This window comes from Aptenodytes forsteri, unplaced genomic scaffold (genome assembly GCF_000699145.1).
Source record: "Aptenodytes forsteri isolate BGI_AS27 unplaced genomic scaffold, ASM69914v1 Scaffold55, whole genome shotgun sequence".
Classification (NCBI taxonomy): domain Eukaryota; kingdom Metazoa; phylum Chordata; class Aves; order Sphenisciformes; family Spheniscidae; genus Aptenodytes; species Aptenodytes forsteri.
This window is the reverse complement of record NW_008796063.1, coordinates 2,410,510-2,425,333: the sequence shown is the minus strand read 5'-3', so window position 1 is coordinate 2,425,333 and position 14,824 is coordinate 2,410,510. Positions and strand designations below refer to the sequence as shown.

The 14,824-nt window shown below is 36.7% G+C and overlaps 1 protein-coding gene across 1 annotated transcript in view; it reads left to right on the top strand.

The window, feature by feature from the left end:
* The first annotated feature begins 2,933 nt into the window (after positions 1–2,933).
* Positions 2,934–14,824, top strand: part of ICA1 (islet cell autoantigen 1) — a 59,924-nt gene continuing 48,033 nt past the window's right edge. The window contains 5 exon segments of the mRNA XM_009286358.1: positions 2,934–2,969; positions 5,543–5,714; positions 7,712–7,784; positions 9,554–9,677; positions 11,920–12,118. Coding sequence (XP_009284633.1) covers positions 2,953–2,969; positions 5,543–5,714; positions 7,712–7,784; positions 9,554–9,677; positions 11,920–12,118 — 585 coding nt within the window. The 5' untranslated portion in view covers positions 2,934–2,952.

Here is a 14,824-nt window from a genome sequence, read left to right as displayed (position 1 = left end):
ACAAACATGAGAATTCCTGTAACAGCACAGCACCTACATCCAGCTCAAGTAAATATTCCTTTATTATGTTCCTCTACCTTTGTTTCTGATTTTAATATCTATGTTAATATATACTGTTTCTATTTCAGTAGAGCTTAACTGTGATGCTGAAACATGAAATATGAATTAGTTTACAGTGCTGCAAATATTACACAAGTGTATCTAACTTGAAACAAGGTCTGTGGGAGTGGAAATCGTTTAGGGTACCATTGAGATCAGTGGGACCCAAACCAAGTGCACATTTGTGGTCTAAATCAACAGCTAAAAGAATGGCATAATAGTACTGGACATCCAGGTTTTCCAGAGTGTTCTCAGTCACTGAGAAAGGTGAAAGTCAGCTGGGACTTCTAGGCATAACTGGTTTCTTTATGAAAGTTCCTTGAACAGCATCTGGAATGAATGGGATCCAGGAACATTTCTTGATGGAAACTGTAGGTGAAATACTGCAAGCCTTATCAAAAGTCATCTGATTCTTTTTGAGCAACCACAGTTCTGTTTACTCAATGCCAGTGTTTACTAAGCTGTCTTTGTACAAACTGAATTCTCATTTAGGATCAAAAGCTACCTCTGTACTGGAAATAAAATGGGCCCAGGGATTGAGCTTGATCACTGGGCTGCTTCTAGTTCCTGCTGTTTAATCAGTCTGCCTGGCATGGTTTTTGTCTATACCACCTAGAGCTCTCTGGGACCTTTCTCTCTCTTGGCATGTTTTGGGTGCTACCACATGCCAGGAGCCATTTCCAGCAGGCAGGGTAGGTAAGACTCTACTTTTGTTTCCTTCCACCCTATATGGCCATACAACACTATTCCAGCAGGCCTTGTAGCCTCAGACACCTCAGATGCCATTGTGTCACCCAACAGGACATGCCCTCATTTTCATACCATTAAAACACCATCCTAATGGCTGTGATACAGTTCTCACTTTGAACTAAAAAAACAACACAAATAAGATCTTGGGGACATAGGGGTACTATGTAGGACTCAGAGAAGTATAACTAAGAAGACCCCAGAATCAAAATATAAGGTCAGATGTTTAGGAAGAAAGAGCCTGAGCTATGCTTGCAAATGAGAACTGTTTCACCATGACCCTGGTATCTTTTTATTTCCTTTTCTTAGGGACACTGGTTTCCAGGAGAGTCGGGTGGGCGTGTACAGTGTGTAAGGTCAGTGCCTTAAACCTGTTCCCCCTGTTGGTCATTTACACTTTGTTCCACATAATATGCATGTTATTCCATCTAGATAGACTGTTCTTTGCTTCCTGTCAAACCAAGTGTGCTGCAGAGTAACTGAGTCATGGATGTGTATACAAGCTAAATCCTGTGTTCTTGTCTCACTCACATACACCCACAGTTGACGTAAGGAGGACCAGTATTAAAACAGTGAAGTCAAGCATAAAGGTGTTAGACCAATGCTGTCTATTCTGTATGTTGTCTGACTCAGTGGTGGTATAATGCAAACAACAATCTGAAACAGTCCTTTCTTCCTCTTTGTTTGTTGTTTGGCTGTTGGCCTTTACATTTCAAGTCTGCTCTGAAGACAGAGTTATGAATTTTCTCATGGTCTCTCCTGCAGTGCTTATGAGCACTTCACAAAAATTCCAATTAAGGAAAATTTCCTGCTCTGATATAATCTTGCAGCATCTCATGGAACTTTGCCAGGAAGTTTCACAGGTACTGACAGCAGAGAGGTTAGAATCAGAAATCTGGGATTTGGCTCTATTTGGCTCTCAATGGAAGTGCATGTGCTTCACGGTTGCAGGAAGCACTCAGGTTGTTTGCATTCCCTTGTTCGGGTCCCTGCAATCTGTTCCAGTCCCTTTGCCACTCCAGTGCTAACTGTACTGTCTGTAAGCAGCACCGTGCTAGATATGTTTCCAGTGTCACATCCTCCCATTGCAACCCCTTTTCTCTCTCACCCAGATTAGTGCCACAGTTCAGTTTCAGCACCATTACCTTCCTAGCTGCTTTCCCCATTACTGTTTCCTCAGTCAATCAGCTTCATCTCTTAGGGCAGCCTGTTGGTGTGTTCCTTCTGTGCCTGGTCGTACCAAAGGTCAATTCCCAGCAGCAACATCTGACTGGCTTCTTTTTGGTCTCGTCTATGATCATGCTGCAGTGCCTCTGTTTGCGTGCTGGCTGTATGCTGAAGAATAGAGTCCTCTCTGAAAGCAGCAGAGGAGAAGCCAGATGCTCGTTGTTTATAAGGAGTGTCTGGATTCGCTTGTAAATTTGGCCTGGAAGGAGTGAGCTCAATTACTGGTGGAAGTGATGTGCATGCCATCTGGTCAGCTCAAAGTGTAGTGGGAGACTTTAGTATCCAAGCTGGAGATGTTAACTTATAAAATCTAAAGTCCAAATGCATACAAATCATATTCTATCCTCAGGAACTGTGGTGTCCCTCATAGAAAAAACACCTGGTGGTTAAATTTCTCATCCGTGGCTTAAGACATGATGTAGCTAGTATTTTTAAAAAGTAGATCAGTGGGACATGGGTGAAAAAAGTAGCTGAACTGTGTTGTGGCTAAAACTTTGGGGAAAAAAACTTGACTGAGGAAGATGCCTAGCATGGACAATTTTGGCTTGCCTCATCAAAAGTCACTGAATTTATGCCAGGTAAATTTGCTTTTGCCTGGAATATTTGCTAACATATAATAATTGGCAACATCAGTGACACCACTTAAATGTGTTTGTCATGGATTTAAGCAAGAATTGTGTGTTACGCGAGGAAAGCATTTGGTCCACAGATTGAAAAGTTTTCTGTCCTAACATGGTAAATGAGATGCTACAGCACAGTAATTTTCTATGTGACAAGGTAGAGGTTTTCTAGTGTCTAACTTGAAAATTATGTTTTAAAGATGTTTGTATTAACTGATAATTTCTTATTTTATTTAAGTGTCTGAAGAAAACAAGAAACATGGAAGGTCATAAGTAGTAAGTACCTTCATCATTTTTTCTTATTCTAAAGAGCTAATGGTGTTTGGCATGTTGATTTGTCACTGCCTGAGTCTATCACACATTGTGTTCTGGCATCTAGTATTTATGTGAAGTCACTGGTAGACATTCTAAAAAAGAAAAACTGCCAAAGAATGGAAAAAACAATTGAATTGGCTAGATAGAAAAATAGCACATTCTCAGTTTCCAGTTTAATGGAAAGAAGTGTATGAACTGTCGTATTTCAAGAGGTTTATCCGTGGTCGTCAAGTTCAGAATAAAGTACATCCTTCTTTTAGTTATATTTTCTGATTGTTTAACAAAACCTAAATACATCCATGGTTGCTTGACACAAAATCCATTTTAAAAGTTATTGACAAGTGTCTACCAGTAAAAATTGTCCACCGAATATTTCGGTAATGTGATTATAAATCTTTCATTATCTTAAACATAAACAGGAGCCAGTAAATTCTCCAAATGAAATTAGAAGCTGAATTTGTCTGTAGTGGTAAAAGATTATATTCTTCTTATTCCTTCAATTGGTTTATCGGTCTCTAATTCAGGAATCTGTATTAATCCCAGCATTTTTTTTTTTTTGTGACCTCATATTAATAACTCATTTTTATTCCTTGCACCATGCCCCTGGAATTTATAGTGACCTCAAGTGAGGTAGTTATCAAGGCTGGTTGACATCAGATGAATTATGGTGTTTTCTTCACTTGACCACTGAACTGAGATATCGGTTATTTGCACAGCTGTAGCAGAAGTTAAAGCACACAACTAGCCAGACAGCTAGGGTCTTTCAACTGCCTTGTGAACTGTTTGATTTTCATTATTATTTTTAAAGTAATGCTGTTTTTATTAAACTTACATATTCTGTTTTCTCATAATGCAGGGGGTGGTTCTTGTTATTTATTAGAGGTTGTAGATTTTGTATTTTAAAGGTGCAGCATATATCAGGTCAATATAGGCTTCACCTAACTTGACAGGCTGCCTGTTGTCAGAGTGCGTAATGATTTGTTTGTGCAGAATTCCACATGAAATGTGGTGTGTTTTGCATGTGTTGTTTATTTTGTGCTGTAGCACTAAAAAGGCCTTTATTTTAATTTTAATGAAATTCATAAGTGAAACTCTTCAAACTAATGTTTGGGTGGAATTAAATGGGTAAATATCTTTGCTTTTAAAGTTTGGGGAAGAAGCCAAGAAGTGCTGTGTATAAATGCATTTTGAATTTTGTCCTTGCTTGCTTCCAGTTTAATTTCTTACCATCTCTTTGGTGACTAAGGCACTGTCTCCTAATTCACTGATTAAAAATAACTAAAGCAAGTAACAAATCCCTGTGAAACAAACTTCCTTTTCAGGTTCAACTGCGTCACTAGTAACTATGTAGGGCCGATGTGCCACCCTTTTGGGGAACGTGTACCAATGGCTTGTTGTTTCAGAATGACCGTAGTATTTCACAGCAAGCATACCTATCTATCTATCTATCTGTACACATCTGTGTGTCTCAATACATGACTTGATGTGTATGTTGGGTCTGAAGACTTCTTGGGGTATCATCCCTGAGCTGTCTGTCTGTTGTGAACAGAGCTAGTGGGCAGTATCGCAGTAATGAACCACAGTTTGCCACTCCACAGGTGGAGGGTATCTTTTTCAAAATAAACTCAACCTCTTTAATTTTCCTGGAGTATTTAATATAGCAAGTTTTAGCAACCATTTACTTCTAAAGATCTGCAAAATCACTGCAGCTTTTTATATATGCACATAGGGGAAAAGGCATATGCTTTTGCAGAAATTAATAATGGAATAACACTTCCTGAAACAGATCAAGATTTCATTGTAAGGTTATATTTTCTATTAAACCATGTTGGTATGGTTTAAATATTGTGGAATATGGAGTTTGTCTTTAGATTGCACTTTCTACTAGGTCTGCTACAGGAATGCAGAATCATGTCAGTAGAAAATAATCCTGGAAAAAAAGATTACCTGTTACGCACCCACAGTTGTCATGTAGTAATTGCATAAAGAAAGACGTGAGCTATCTTATCTTTCACATAGCATGCTCAAAAGAGATGAGTGTTCTTCTAGTTCTTTATTATTCAATTGTAAAAAAGGGAGGGCAAGAAGTAGTCTTAATTCCATTCATAAAATGAACTTTGTGAAATCCTGACACTGCTGAAATTGCATGAATTTAAGCAACTAAGCAATTAAGCAACTCTGCTAGTTCACTTGAAATTCTCCTATTAGTTACATGAAAATAAAAAGTTAATTTCATGGGCTATAAATCATTCCATAATGCATTGGGAAGAATTCTTTGCAGCTGATTATTTGGCAGTACTACATGCTAAAAACATTCAAATTGAAAGCAGTGTATTATTTTCCAAAGTAGGATGGGAAATACAGTACTCATTTAATTACTTTGTTATTAATGCATAATGAGGAAATGCGTGTTAGAATATATGTGTCTGCACGCAAATGCAATATTCTTGATGGAAATGTATTAATCTAGCATGTTAGACTTATTTTTTAAGCATCCTATTGAAGTTTTGTAATTTTGTTTCTTAATATTCTAGTAATTATCCAAGGGAATTTTATGACCAATACGCTCAAAGCCAAGAAAAATCTGTGGTCAATAAAATGCAACAGAAATACTGGAAAACAAAACAAACCCTTATAAAAGTTACAGGAAAAAAGGAAGATGAACATGTTGTGGCTTCAGATGCAGATCTGGATGCAAAACTAGAGGTTTGTAATGTTTACATAACGTGTATTCTCTGTTAATTTTTAAAATGTTTTCATTTCCATCAAGCCTCTGATATGTGTACACATAGTATAATAATTATATACATTTTAATCATTATTTTCTTTTCATACCTTTTCCAGTTTTTGACAAAAGTACCTATGTAAATATGGGGAATATAGTGGCAGTTTGTAACACAGAAACCCATGTCCCTCAAACTTCATTTGGAACCTAACATCTCTCGTATTTATTTTCAGGTTTTGGGGGCAGGTTTTTTTCTTTTTTGTTGTCGGGGGGAGCAGGAGATAGTCCTTTGTGCTTATACCAGTCATTCTTATCCTTTGCTTATATCAGTTTAAGATTTTTTTTTTTAAATAGTATTCTATAGTATGTACAAGTGACATTCTTTACACAGTTATAAAATACCACATATACCAGAAGAACATGCAATATACTAGGAAGGAGTAAGGTGCGTAGTGCGCTCTGCTCTCTGGAGCTTTTGTGCAGATAAGTGGGTTTTGACATGACCAAAGAAGCTTCTGAAAATCTGTAAAGTGTAACCAAGAGAAGGAATCCTGCTGTTTGACAAATACAGTCCTACTGTCAGTATCCTCAACCCCACTGGAAAAAAAAAAAATTAAGGTTCTACAAATTGAAGAGCTTGAACATCTTTGACACAAAGCAAAAGGTAGAGAATGGACTTTCAAAGTGTAATAATCAGTGTCCAGCTAAGTTTTATCGGTATTGTTTTGTTACATAGGGTAAAGGTTTTGCCTTACTCATTTTCTTGCAGTTTCCTAGAAAATTGTTGACTTGGGATTCTCAGTTTATTAGTGTTTCAGCTGAAATACAAGAGGCTGTTTTACAACAAACAAATCTCTGTAGTTCTAGCTATAATAGTGATAATTTATAATGTGATGATTCTAGCTATGGGGTCTTCATGATGGGTTATAAATCAAGAGTATTGTTGTAAAATAAGCTGGAAGGATGGAACAATATTTTATAAATATATACCTGAGTTCCTACCACGCTTACTGTGTTGTAGATTCATCAGGAAGGATGCTTTGTTAGCTCAGGTGGGATTGGAAATAGGGAAACTTGTGTTTACCAGATAAAAAAAAACTATAAGCATGTTTTCACTTGGACAACTTCTCAACTGCAAGTCAAGCTCTCAGTTTAAAAGACCCATGTAAATGTACAGGAAGTCAAGCAGATGCAAAGGAAGACAGTTACTGTGCCAGTAGTCCATTTTGCTTATATTTGTGTAATGCTTGATACAGTGGAATTTAGGTTTAAGTTACAGATTGGCGGTTTTAAACGGACAGACAAAAAAAGTAGTAATTTTTCTATTTCCTAGAAACAATCTCCAAACTTAGTCAAGACTGATTTTTTTTTTTCCTCAGCAGTTTCCAAAGGAAGTAGATAAATTATGTTAGAAAATAAATAAATTTGATTAGAAAACTGGAGCTATGCCAGTAAAAAGTTCAGTTTAAATCAATAACTTTCTATGTTGGCATACCAATGCAAGTTTGTTCCACTAGACTTGGCAGTATTAGAAATTCAGTATGCATATTGCCACACGTAATAAACATGATAGACATTTTGGTAACTTTTTGCTCTACTGTGAGGTTTTTAGAAACAAAGATTTGTACATCTTCATATGTATCCAAAGATATCAATAAAAAAAAAAACCCAACATGGGTAGTTTGGTCAAGTATCAGCTATTTAGAATAGATCTGTTTCCAAAATTATTTTTGTCTTTATTTTCCTTTTGTAAGTTATGATTGGTCTGTCTGTAATTTCAGTGGACAACTTAATTGAAAGAAAAGCACAATTGATAAGGAAAAATTACTTTCAAGCTGGAAAGACTACTCATTGTTCAAGAAGAAAATAGTGATCCCTAATAATTTCTACAAAAAATTAAGCTCTTTCTTGTATTTTAATTGTTAGTGTTTCTTGCATACGCTTACAATTTTTTTTGTGTATTTTGTTTCAATGTCAGCTGTTCCATTCTATTCAGAGAACGTGTATGGAGTTGCTGAAAGCAATTGAACTGTATCAAAAAAGGATTTGTTGTAAGTATGATCAAATACAGTAGTTAAAATGATAAGGAGGTCTGCATTATGGTATCATAGAACAAGTGAAAAAGTAAAAATGAAGGTGGGGAGCTACTAGTTTCATCCTATTTAAAAATAAAAATAACATTCCTTGCAGACAGCTAAAGGCAGACTTGCTTATTTGCTTGGAGATCTCCTAGTTCTTAAGTTTTATATTTGATATTATGCAGTGATAGGTAGCAGTAATTATGGGAGAAATCTTGCTTTTTAAGGTTTTTTTTTTCCATTACTTGCTCGGCTTGTTTGAATTCAGAAGTGTCCTGTCTTAGAAATCCTAACTCTGTTCTGAACTGGTTTAATTTTTTTTTTAATTAGGATTGACTATGAAGAATATTGGGCTTACTACTAGTTTTCTAATTAAGTAATCCATGCTATTACAATGAATTTGATAACGCTGACTTGGCTGTAACAGGTGTACAGTAATTAGTGGCAGTCATTAGTGAGAGACGGGGACCTCATTTGGGAAGCTTAAAACAGCAGGTTGTATTAAATGACCTCTAAAGGTTCTCTGCAGTCAATATTGTTTGATTCTCTGCTGCTGTGATTTCTGGCCTGGCAAAGAGAATCCAGCTTTGGAGGCATCTTTCAATTTACTTTTTTTTTGTTGAATATTGTCCATGTTTTCTCCAGTCTTTCCTTTTTCTTTTGCCTGTCCAAAGAGAGTCAGAGATAATGTTTCAGGATCTGGAGGTAAAATCAGAATACAGAATAGTAGTGTATTGAGTTCAAGAAGATTTCCACAATAGCAGGTGAAATCTCTGATGTGCATGCAGCATGTTCTACCAGAGTATGCTATGAGTCTGCATTAGATCTGACTGTCAACATTTGGAAAAATGACAAGAGGACTTCGAGATCTTCTTTCATTATATTAGGCCATTCTCCCTATTGATAGTGGGAAGAAATTGGTACTGTAGGAGACAGCCGCTTTGGAAGACTAATAGATGAGGCCATAATGAAATGTTTTTGTAAGGATGTGAGATATGAAGACTATATGGTCCCAGTTTGGAAGTAGTCAACAAGTCAGTGTAAAAACACTTTTACTTTTCTTCATCTTCTTGTTTAAAAAACAATCTGTTAATTTGAAATAGAAATATTTCAGGTATTTGAAATATAAATTAAAAAATAGTGTTTGAATTCTGTAGAATGTAAAGTTGTAAAATAATCCTGCAAAGTAATTTGAAAATAAATGTTCTTTAAAATGAAGTACTAGATTTTTCATATGAAAAATTCATTTCTGTAGTCAAGCATGGAAAATGGAGAGCGAGAGAAAAGCAAGCGAACGAGCTTTGGGTAGTATAACTCAGAATTAGCTTCAGTGAAAGTATGCTACCAAAGATCAGCTGAGGCAGTCCGGGTGGTAAAAAAGGATTAAAACCCCCCCCAACCAAACAAACCAAAAAACTGAAGACTAAAAGATACTATAATCAAGGTGGGGCCCTTTGTGTAATCTAACCAACCTAATTCTTTTGTTCAAGAAAGAAATAGCATGTTTCTCCTGTTGTCTTTCGGCACTGATGGAATTTTGTGATTCTTGTTAAGTATATCAACAAATGTCTCAAGTGAATCAGATCTTCTGTTTAATAAATGCAGGAATTCCATGAAATTATTAATTTTTTTCTGTGCTGCTTGGATTTAGAGTGACTTAACCTATTTGATATTAGGCCAGTTTTAAAGCTGTTAGGAACCTATTAAATAACGTGTTTGACCACTCATTTATTTTTTGTTAGTTCTGTCTCAGGAAGAAAATGAATTGGGGAAATTTCTTCGATCACAGGGTTCTCAGGATAAAACAAGAGCAGGAAAAATGATGCAAGCCACAGGAAAGGCCCTCTGCTTTTCTTCTCAGCAAAGGTATATGTGTCAGAATTACTGTCTGATTTACAAAGTACGTGGGATAATGGTAGTTGATTCACCATTGGCATAATTCATTTTGCCATTTGAAATGTGTGAAGAACCAAATGATAGGAAAGTTATTATTGATCAAACCTGCTGTAGTATTGGCAATATTACTGGCTTGCTCTGTGTAGTTTTGCCTGATCCTGTTTTTTGTCTTATGGACCTGCTATGTCTGCATATCTCCAGATCCCCCACCTGTGCCTGTTCAGCTCAGCAGTTCTAAAGCTGTATGGGTGCATATGCACAGCCTCTCTAGCAGTGGGGTTGTAAAGGAGCTGATGTCAGCTCCCTCTCCTGCTTGGCGGCACTTCTCACCACTCTGCAGAGAAATGCTACAGCAGGCTCGTTGTGGAGGTGTCTGGGTCCTGGGAGGGCAGGGAAATGGGTAAGGGAATGCCTTTTTCTGGGCCATGGAGTCTCATACCTAAAGTAGATGGAGGAGAAAGGAGGAGTCTGAATGCCATTTTCTGCTTTAACCTTACACCGTGACGCCCCCCCCCGGAGAAGATCCTAGATCCCCACTGAGCTCATGTAGGTTGGGTAGGACCAAATCAGTAAAAAGTAAGGAATCCAGAAGGACACACATATACACAAACACATGCTGTTACCCAGAGCCCTTGATGTCTCACTGACCCTGTGTTTGCTCAAAGAGTTTAAAAGTAACAGTACCTGATGGCATTATGAGTATTATTATGCTTTTTTTAACAGTATTGGGACTATGGAAGTTTGAAATTCACCATCATTTGCAAGGGAAAATTCTATTCCATGATATTTTACAGGATTTTTTGGGGCTCTTAACTATTGTGATACTTTCCAGCTTTAGCTTAACAGTGCAGCTGTTTGGCTCAAAATAAAACATCACATACAGAGCACTGAGAATTTCATATGTTTCTCTTAGAGTTTGGTCATTAACACATCCAGTAACAGCCATGAGTGGGATCTTTAAAACACATGTAAGGCACCTTTGAGCAAAAGCCCTGATCATTTGCTTCTTTATAAAGCTTAACTGTTTATAGATATCCCAGTGTATGACATGGCTACATAAACTGAATTTTCCTTTGAATGGCTGGGTAAGTATCTGTAGAATGAGAAAAAATATGGGGGGGAAGCCACACTAAGAAGTTCAGATTTTATTATATCTCTTACTCAGTGAATTTTTAAGGCATCTTCTTAAATAAACTCACATAAAAATAAAACCAATTGTTTGTCTGTTCTCTTGAGCCATCCTCAAGCTCATGTTGAAGTTGGGACTGCTCTAATTTATGTTGCATGCCAATAGCTAGCTCAGTAGCTGGAGAGCAAGAAGACACAATTTGCTGGTTACTGGAGCTGAAATTAGAAATTCTCTTATGCCTAGGAAGTCCTCAAGTAGCACATTAAACTAACTCTACACTGGTGTGGAACTGATTGAACCCATTCCAGTGAGGTGGCTGCTGGCAACCAAGAGGAAAGGAGAAGCAACAGGAGGAAGCAGAGCAAAGGTTGAAGTAATCCTCTCTAGTTCTGAGGTCCCCTTAGGAGCCGATGTGATGGCATAGGGAAGACAACAGTGTCCCCTGCTGCCTTTCGAAAGTGTAGTTGCTGGAAGAAACATTTAAGAAAATCTTTCCAAAAGATAAATGTCCTTCAAAGGAATTGTTCAGATTCCTAAAAAAAAAAAAAAAGTAAAAAAATCAGATAATTATCTACTTGACAGATGACTTCTTTATTTACATGTACATTTGAAGATTACAAGGCTAATGGAAGTGCTTTTTCTGAGGCTTGACATGACAATCCCTATACATCTGTGGTATGTATCCAGTAATAAATTACCTCAGGTACATTTTTAGAGTTGTTAAATGCAACTTGTGAAGAGGAATGTTAATAGCATACATAAAATCAGCTTGGCTAACTAAAATACACATCCACATTAGAAAAGGTTTCTTTTCCACTCACATGTGTACATGAAAGGTCACTACTTGAATAGGAAGGCTGCAAACACAATATTCCTGCAAAATTACCCTCTTCATGTGTACCCCCAACCAAGGTGCAGAACAATCTGAACATACACTAGCACGTTAAGTGAACTATTTTGGCTGTATATGTTTTTTTGATTGCTAGTAAAGTGTCAGTAGTTGTATTAATCCATCTGCCTTTGTGGAACAACTTCTTTAACATGTTCCTCTCCTTCCTTCCTTTCCTTCGTGCCTTCCCCCAGATTAGCATTGCGTACTCCTTTGAGTAGATTATATCAAGAAGTGGAGACTTTCAGATATAGAGCCATCTCAGACACATGGCTGACAGTAAACCGAATGGAACAGTATCGGACTGAATACAGAGGAGCTCTACTTTGGATGAAAGATGTGTCTCAGGAGCTGGATCCAGATCTTTATAAGCAGATGGAAAAGTTCAGGAAGGTATGAAGTTTCCTGTAGTTTCCTAGAAGGGGATGGCTGATGAATGACAATGAAGCGTGGTTTTGATTCTTCTGAGGAAGACATAATTCAGCAGCACTAAGGATGCCATTTATCGTAACTAATCTTTTCCATGTGACAGAACTCCAGTTAATTTGATATGGAATACAGTATCCTTCACAGAGTGGGCTGTAAGGAAAGATACAGTAGTAGGAAACAGCATTTTTCAGTAGTCTATTCAACTTCTGCCTAAATCTTTATAATTTAAATAATGTATATTTTTAAAGAAGGTTATCTAATTTTAAATACTTAGCTGTGATACCTGAATGACTAATGGAAGAAGATATGTCTGCTGTCAGTCAGGCAAGGGAAAATTGATTTTTGCAACTAAAAAGTACAGAATAACAGAAATGCTGTAGTATCTGCTGCTAAATTTTTGGGTGCAGTTAAAGACCAACATTTTCAAAATTGGCTATTGTTGGATTTTGGCAAAAAGTTGCAAATTTGGAATTCATTTTTAAGTTCCTCGTGCAGTTCAGCATGGCTCTTGGGCAACTGCTAAACACTACAGCTGCTAAGAATGCACTCTCCATAAATCATCTTCCTTCAGTGTCACTCAAGTTTGCTATACTCCTCCCCTCCCAAAGGGCTTCCAAAAGTCACAAGTCCTAGGTGGTAGTCTGCAGATTTGCTACCAGGTGCAAGTATAGAATTTATTTGGACTGATCCTGTCCCAGTCGGTTCAGGAATGCTCATGAGAACTTCACATTTGCTAATGTGAGGCTCTAGAGCTGATTTTGTTAGAGAGTATAACATTCACAATTTGCTGTCTATAAATCTTGACTATTAGGAGGAGTTAGGATCCTAGGTATAACGTGGTGGCTTGTGCTTTGACTAAAGGCAGTAAAAAAATTTACAGAAATTTTGTGATAATTGGAAGCAGAGGCCTAATAACAGAAATTGTATTAAAGTGTACGTGCATATATGCATGTGAGTGTGTCTTAGAGACAGGTAATGTACAAAAGAGAAGCCCTGTTCATTGATGGCTTCAGCAGTCTGTGACTGAAAGTGTTTGGAGATGTAAGATACTTAATTCAGGATTTTAAAAGCTTGAATAAACCATCCTAACGGGAAAGGACTGGCATGCATCTAGGCTATGCCATTTTTTGTAAACTGCAGTGGTGACAATAGCAATTAAGGAAGGGATGGAACAAATGAAACCCTAGCTCGTCATCTAAGCTTTATTTAATGCTTCAGTACAGGATATTCCTGTGAGTCTTGTGGCACCAGACATGTATTTTATTATGCCTTGTGGGAAATGTTTATAATGGCAAGTTCTTGCAGGTAAAATAATTGGTATGTCTTGGCCTCAGCCAATTGCATATGTATAATGTTTGATTTATTAGAAAAACACTTAAAAAATGGAATGTTAGAATTAATAAAGCAGTACTGGTAATGGTCATACAAAAATGATTTATAGCTTTCTTGCAAAACAAATGCTATGGAAGATATAAATTATATAAATGGCAAAGTAATTAAAATAATGTATGCTTTGTACGGTGAGCTGCTGTAGTTAAAAAGTTAGATGTGAAATTTCAGCCATCTTGGGTTGCTGTGCTTCAAGGTCAGCAAAAATAAGATTGATTTTTTTTTTTTTTTAAAGCTCTCACAAAACTTAGTAGTAAAAATGTGGAAAGACTAAATATTTTGAAATATTTCTAGATCGAAATGAGTTATTTGCTGACACAAAGAAATAATGAATGTAGATTCTAAAATTCTGTAGCATTACCTCAAATAGTTTAAAAAAACCCCAAACTTGGAGAAGGTTTTTTGAACCTTTCTTTCTTTCCCCAACTGGCTGTCAACTGAAAACCTTTCAGATCACATTGTAATGCAGAGAACAAAAAGCTCTATATTTTGTAGCCGACAAAGTAAAGAAATGCCCTTGGTATCCACTTCCCTACATAACCCATCTGTGCAACAGGCATATCAAACTAGTCTTTGAAGATTTTAACACTTGCAGAAAGTAAACTTTTTCTTTTTTCATTTTGGAAAAAAAAATAACATTACAAAAATAAAATCCTCAAGTGTAATGTACCTAGATAGCTGTTGCTGAACAAGACACAACAGTTTGTTTTTAGTGCTTTACAAGTGTAGTAGGCAAGCAAAACTAATGGTGGATACTGTAGTCCTAAATAATTAAAGTAGAGGAGTTATTTTTATTGTCTTTTTGTTCTATTCTTGCTTGCAGATCTTAATTGTGCCATAGTGTGGCAGTGTAATGCTGGGTTTTTAGGGCTTATTTTGGATCTGTAACAACTATTTAAGAAGTCATGCTAGTTTTGTGTTGAGAAAGATATCATAATTACTGATGTAAGGTTTGGTTCTAAAATATACCATCACCGGAGAGAAGCGTTTGATCTGGAGCTGCATATCTAGTGATACACCAGCAAGTAGTTAATGAAGCTGATCCTGTCGGAGCACTTGAAAGAAAGTTCTCTTCAGACTTCTAATTGTAAAAATCCTAAGTATTACTTTAGTAAACATCTTTTTTATTTCAAGTAAACAGTGCTGGTTTAGTGATCTTTAATGCACCTAGTGCATCAGCAGTATTTATATCACTTGGTTATGGGACTGTTTTTCAAGTATGTAGCCTTTTATAATGTAATCCTAAATGTATCATTATGTATACAGATATGGTACTTGTTT